This window comes from Pyrgilauda ruficollis, unplaced genomic scaffold (assembly GCF_017590135.1).
Source record: "Pyrgilauda ruficollis isolate IOZ18807 unplaced genomic scaffold, ASM1759013v1 scaffold29, whole genome shotgun sequence".
In the NCBI taxonomy this organism is placed as follows: domain Eukaryota; kingdom Metazoa; phylum Chordata; class Aves; order Passeriformes; family Passeridae; genus Pyrgilauda; species Pyrgilauda ruficollis.
The window spans coordinates 9,314,197-9,321,248 of record NW_024524266.1 but is presented as its reverse complement, the minus strand read 5'-3'; the positions used below and the strand labels follow the sequence as shown (position 1 = coordinate 9,321,248).

Here is a 7,052-nt window from a genome sequence, read left to right as displayed (position 1 = left end):
CTCATGCAATTTAAGTTAACAATCAATAAACATAAACCAATCCAGGATTTAACTGGAAATACTGATTCAGCATGTAGCAGGGGGACTACTGGACTAACACATCTGGAACACAGCTAATGCCACTCCTTCCAGATGTGTGCCCAAAACAGTGGGTACTGAGGCAATAATGAGGATAAGAGAGCGTGCTGCAAGTGGAGCTCACATCCCCAAGGCCTCCTGCTCCAAAGGTGCATTTGAGGGCACTGTAAAACAGGAGGAGAAACGAGACCATGAGGTGAAGGAGCTCTGATTTGGCTATGGGCTAGAGATACCTAGGGATTCAATTTCTTTGTAAATTTTCCTTTATTCTGCTTTACTGCAAAATCCATGTAAACATCCCACTGAAGCAGGCACACTTGTAAAGCAGCACTACCTTAAAAAACAGATTAAAAGGGGCTTTTGAAGCTTCTCCTTTTCTTTCCCACTTCAACTAAGAACTTTTCTCCAGAGCAGGAAGATGTATTTTTAATTTTTAAGAAAGATTATTGGAACCATGAATTTAAATAAGGAGAGCCAATCTAGACTTGCATGAAGGCACCCCAGAGTACCATCTAATTGTAAAAACTAAGCATGGAGGAGCCATCTAAATCCATCCCACTGCTGATGGAGAATAGCTCCCCACAGGATATTTACAAGTTTTTAACGCCTTGGCCTTGTGCCTCACATGCACCAGAGACATACTTCTAGGCCAATAAAACATCCCTTGTCATGGCTTAATGCTGGAAGAATTAATTTATCACTCATTATTTCCTCTTTTAAAGCTCTGCTCTTTGGATAGCTGTGACATAATTCTTAAAAATCACACCAGTTAAAGAGCAGAATATGCTGTACCCTCTGGCTCCCTGCCCACAAAGGCCAGCTATTCAAATGGTTTCCTTTTTCCAGCTTAATTTCAGCTCTCACAGCTGACAAGGGGCCAAACCCACTGATCACAGGGATGAAGGGTGGAACACCTGGAGTCCTCTCACAGGTCCTGCCTGGCCACCCTCAGACTAAGGATCTCTTGGAGGCTGGGAGTGGTTTTTCCTTCACAGTGGTGAAAGAGTGTCCCTCTTTGGGCTAAATCAGGGAGTTATGTCTGAATTCTGACAAAGCAAGGCCTGACAAAGCAAATATGAAGTTTTGACTTAACTGGAGCCTAAGGAAATATGATTTCACTTTAAATAAGTCTCTCTCTGTCTCTATTGTGTACACACAATTCCAATGTAAGTGATTTCATCTTTCAAAGCTAAAGGTCAGCCATTTCAACATGGTATTTTTTCCACTGGGTGTCACAGTTTCTGGTCTCCTGGCAGATCTGTACCATCAACATCCTAAATAAACCACAAAAGCAAAGGCAATTTGAACTCATTGGACACTTTTATTTTAATGTAGCACCCAGCTTCATATCACATACATTTTCCAAAATTAGATGGGCATAGTATAGAACACTATACATTTTGCAGCTTACCATGGGGACAGTCTGCAGCTGTGAAAACAAATTACTTAAATCTGGCTATCTAATTTATAAGTTAAAATTCAAATATATAATAGCCTTGGGGCATTTTTTTAGATTAACAACCATAATGCTTGCAATACACCTCCTTTGTATCAAAAAATCCGTAACAGAGTAAAACATAATGCATATGTTCATAGCACATATCAAGATAGCTGAAAAAAGCTCCAAAATACATAATCTCTTTTCAAAGATACTAAATCACTAAGATTTTTTTTTTTCCTGAAAAAAATATTTTACTCTTTAGCCAATAAAATACGTGACTTCATGAACCCATGTGTTTTCTTGTCAAAGACCGTGTATGCTGGAGACAGAAAGGCTGATGGTACTGGAAAATGGACATCCCTCATATCCCAGCTAGCAACTTTTACAGATCTCTGCCTCCTGATTTGGAAGCTCAGCTGGGAGGAAAGAAACCTATGCACCCCCAACAGGCAATTTTCACACATGCCCATCCTAAATGCTTCCCATGAAGGTTTCCAAATGCCAGCCATCCCTTTGTGGTCATTTTACCATGCACAGCCTCATCACCCTATGCTGGCTAGCCTTGGCAGTGTTGTAGAATCAGACTGGTTTGGATTGGAAGTGACCATGTAGATCATCTAGTTCCAACCCCCCCTGCTGTGGACAGGGACACTTTTCACTGTTCAGGTTGCTCAAAACTCCCTCCAACCTGGCCCTGAACACTTCAAGGGGTGGGGCAGCCATAATTTCTCTGGCAACCTCTTGCAGTATCTCACCACCTTCACAGTGAAGAGTTTCTTCCTTATATCTAATCCAAACCTGCTTTCTTTCAGTTTGAAGCCATTCCCCCTTGTCCTATCACTACATGCTTGTATAGAAAGTCCCTCTCCAGCTCTCTTGTGGCACCTTTAGGTACTGAAAGGTGCTATAAGGACTCCCCAGAGCCTTCTCTTCTCCAGGCTGAACAACCTCAACTCAGCCTGTCTTCATAGGAGAGGTGCTCCAGTCCTGTGATCATCCCTCAAGTTGGAACTGTCTGGATGATAGCCAAACAAATTCTTCTCCCTGATGTGGATACAGAATTTCCAACAGGAAAACTACTGCCATGCAGTCTGAAGATAATACTTTGACTTTAACAGGATATCCAACAATTTACCAGTAACAAGGCTGCCTTGACTAAACACACTTTTGTTACATCACCAAAACTCTCTGGAAGAGCGAACTGAGGACTTCCTGGAAAGAGTTGGTAATGCTTCCACTGCATTCTAGTATAATATTAATAACTAGGAAAAGGACATTGATCCTTAAGGATTAATGTGTGTTCACAGGTAGTTTGTTTAATAAAGGAATGCCTCAGAAATGAAAACTGTTTGCCTTGCTTAATTACCAGGTCATTATTTATTTTGAAAGGCTCAGATGAAAGTTGCTTATCTACAAAGGCAATCAGTCACTACACTTAGCTGGGCATTTTTCTTTTTTCACCACAGAATTACCACAGATTGAAACAAATATAGGTATCATGTGATATGAATGTTAACAGACCCATAAAGAAAAGCACGAACAAATGGAATACACCTGAGTGCACACTTACACACACACTGAGGAAGATCTTTATCTGCTCTGCCTAGCCCTGTTCTGTAGACAAAAATATTTATTTGCGCACCGAAGACTTGAAAAGGGGCACCAGGCTCATGGTCAGCACATCTCTCAGATGCAAGGATGCCGTGCTCCTGTTCCCACTTTTCCTCTCTTGCTGGGCATGTTGTGCTCTGCCCAAGTACCTAGAGAAACCACAAACTGAGGACAGTGAGAGCTCATGCACGGGAATGCGATCCCACTCCTTCATCAGGCTGGCAGCTGGGGCAGGCAAACCTTAGTTGCTGTTCTGGGTCAGGGATGTCAGGGGCTTAAACCTGATCACTCACCTGTACCTCAAGAAAGTACCCTGAACATTAAGCCTGTGAGGTCTCCCTTTCTGACCAAATGGTTTTGGATGTAGGAGCACCTCCCATCCAAAGTCTGAGAAAGCAAAGGTTTCTGCAAGAAATTATGATTTTGATCCACCCACATTTTTCTAAAGTAAAAGTAATTTTTAAGAAAATCTCTAATATTGGACTTAGATGTGAATTTGGACCAGCCAGGGACTGTTAACAGTAGCCATAAGCATGGCTGCATGGAGAAACTGACAGAAGCACTGTCATAGCTTCATGATGCCTTCTCTCTCCTCAAAATGCCAACAGCTTCCCAAGAACAGACACTTTTTTTCATTTTGTGTGGGCTATCATAAATGCTTAACCACTGAGACATACAGAAGAGTAACCTCCGGCATCATATGTATAACACATCAACACCTCTCCCTGAATATTTCACTTTACTGATGTATGAAGTGGTGTATCATCATCATCATCATGCTGATATTTCACCAAAAAAGAATACAAATCAACTCACATTCTAGTCATTGAAGCTGAGTGGAGTATTTGATTGCAGTGCTAAAATGCAGGGATTGTTAAATACTTTATGTATTAATCCATTGGTAAAGTAACAGCCAAATGATTGCAGTGCTAAAATGCAGGGATTGTTAAATACTTTTATGTATTAATCCAGTGGTAAAGTAACAGCCGAGCAAGTATTTAATTGTTGGCTAAGCAAGTATCATAATCTCCAGTGAATGAAAAAAACTGGATTTTAGAAGGGAGACATTTGAAAAAGACGGTATAAAGCAGACTCCTCCACTCTTCCCTTGAAGAGTGTCTATTCCATGAATAACTCAGGTGAAATAAATGGGAAATTATTTCAAAGGAAGCTCCTTTCAAATATGACAAACTCCTCTACTGCCTTAAAAATGCAGTGTACATGGTTCTTTATAATAATTTAAAAGCCTTCCTTAAAAATTACCCATAAAACAAAAAACAAGTGTGCCATATGATTATTTCCTATGACATAGTAAGGTCTTATTAAGCAAATTACAATGTATGAACTAAAAAGCAAACAGAGCAAGCACTTAACCTCATTAAATCTCAGGAATGAGTCAGTAGTATTATGAACAAATGAAATAAATGATGATAAATTCTCAGCAATACCACTATTAGCAAGAGGGCAGCAGCTCTTTTGCAGATTCCCAGAAAAGCTTGCATTCCTCACATTTTGTCACTGACCAGGAACGACCATCTGACCCCAGCTATGCAACAGCCACATGAGAGAAGTCCCAAATCCAGAAGAACAGTTGTTGCTGGTTGACACAGTGATCTTTAGTTGAATCAAAACTAGTGCATTACAAAAACAGACTTTCAGTAACAATTCTGCCAATGCTTATTTTCACCTGCAGACTTCTGGATTCATGTCCCCCTTCCACATTCCTTTCAGCAAAAGTAGACTGTTTCCTTACCACTTCAAACACTCCCAGTGATGCCTTTCTTATCTCTCAACAAAACTTTTGGCTGCTCTGGTGCCCTCTGATATGCCACGGCAGCCATACCACGACACACCCCAAGGAGAGGTTACAGCTGCTTCAAACCTGCTTCTCCTTCCTCTCAGCCCCAGGGCCATCCTACAGCTACAGGGAGCAAGCATCACACCCACAAGGGTGACAAAATTGCTGCACCATTTCTGCAAGGCAACCACATACACTTAAATCAGGTCAGTGAGACGTGTGCAGGGTCATGTTTAAGGTGGACAACAGGTAGGTGGCATCCCCGTGCAGTAAAGCACACTATACCCATGGTGGGAGCAGGGTTGACATTATTATGTCTGAAGTCACCCAGTCCAAGAGTATTGCCCCAAGAAATACTGCAACATTCATTAGCCAGCTTCCACTGTAAGAACTGAGACCAAAGCCACCACTGCATCCAGGGAAAACTCCCTACAGGATTCAGCTGGCCCAGGATCAAATGCAGGTTAAAGATTAATCTTTACTTCTTCCTTTAGAAAACAGATGGGCATTAGCAGCTTTCTCCTATCAGTAGCATCTCCACTGATGTGCAAAGGAACCTTAACAAAAGCCTGCTGTAAAAGGCAATTACTTCCATCTCACATTTTATAGTCTCACACATAGCACTTCTGCTATCTTGCCTCTTCTGGAAGTACAGTTCTTGTACACATCCTTAAAACAAATCAGCAGCTATTAAGACAACAAAGCAGACTAATACAAATGTACATAGAATAGCTTTTATAAAAATTACCTGAATGCATTTTTAACCTCTTGTTAGAAATACACTGTTGGTTAAAGGAAAAGAAGAAAAGAAAAAGGCTATACACCAGCCATCTCAAACATGCTAAAAGAATGCAGAGACACTGGTAGTTGCAAGCAAGTGCTCAAATACTGGTGATTAGAAACAGCTGTAGCTCAAAAAGATTTTTTTTTTCCTAATTTCCAAAATAATTATATTTTAGTATTTTTTACTGTTCTCCTATATGATTTGAACTAATAAAATACAAGTTCTCTAACATTAAAATACATCCGTGATTGCATAATAAACAGTACTAAGAAAATAATTATTTGACATGTGATTGAGGATAAAGATTCTGTACATCTTGCAAGTTCTATTCCTGTGGTATGTTAAATCCACAGGTACTCTACAATGATACAATCCTACAGGAATCAGTAACACCCAGAAGCCCATGTCAGAGGATGAGTTTTCAATTTAAGCAAGAACTCAGGAATGCTGTACCTCTTAATGATCAGGGCAGGAGGTGCTGCCAAAACACATATAAATCAGGAATTCTTTACATAAATAAAATACTCTCAGGTTATTCATTTCAGAGATAAACTGCATTTACACATTAGGCTGGGAAGGGGGAGGAAAGAAGGCAAAGCATCCCCCACTTGGAAATATTCCATAGTCAGGTATTTGTTTTCTGTACCTTCCTCACCTGCAAAGGCAAAATGTGTGTAATGGGGTGAAGAGAGAGCCAGCAAGGCCAATCCTCCCCCACTGCCTTGGCAGAGACCCTGCTCAGCTGCACAGAACTCCTCTCCTTGCAAGGCTGCTGGACACTGCTCTGCTCCTGCTCACGCACAGCCACGCGGGACGTCACAAGACGGTGACAGGACGAAGCTGCTCCAGCTGCGTTTCCAAGGCAATGCGCTCCTTGTGGACCTCCTGCAGGAGGAGAGGTGTGTTAGAACTCTGGGGATGCAGCACCCTGCTCCAGAACAGGGCAGCCAGCCAGGCTCTCACCAACCTCCCATCAAAGGGCTCCCTTCCAGTGTGGGAGCTGGGCTGGACTGCAGCTCCTCCAGGGTCTGCTTCCCCATCTGGGCAGGCTCAGAGCTCAGAGTGGGAGTGCACTTGAACCCCCCCGAGCCTCAGTGCAAAATGTGCCTGAGGAGTACCCATCAAGTCTTCTGGTCTCTATTAAACAGCAGAGCTCTGCTCTGTCAGAAAGCTTCCAGACAGCAATACAACTTGAAGGACAAGTTCAGTTTTCTTCTCTTTTGTGAACTGAGACAAACTTCTCTGTCTCTTCCTGCTGCAAAACACACAGGTAACAGCACTGGCCTGCTAAAGATGGAAGCAAGTAAGACCTGACCCAAGGAATGATGGCAGTGTGCTCT

General features: G+C 41.9%; 1 protein-coding gene across 2 annotated transcripts in view; it reads right to left on the bottom strand.

Annotated features, from left to right (window-relative positions):
- Positions 1-4,065: 4,065 nt before the first annotated feature.
- The window catches only part of REPS2 (RALBP1 associated Eps domain containing 2), a 93,416-nt gene continuing 90,429 nt past the window's right edge, over positions 4,066-7,052 (bottom strand). For both annotated transcript variants that reach the window (XM_041472405.1, XM_041472406.1), the window contains one exon: positions 4,066-6,597. In XM_041472405.1, coding sequence (XP_041328339.1) covers positions 6,529-6,597 — 69 coding nt within the window. In that variant the 3' untranslated portion in view covers positions 4,066-6,528. The remainder of the gene's footprint in view (positions 6,598-7,052) is intronic.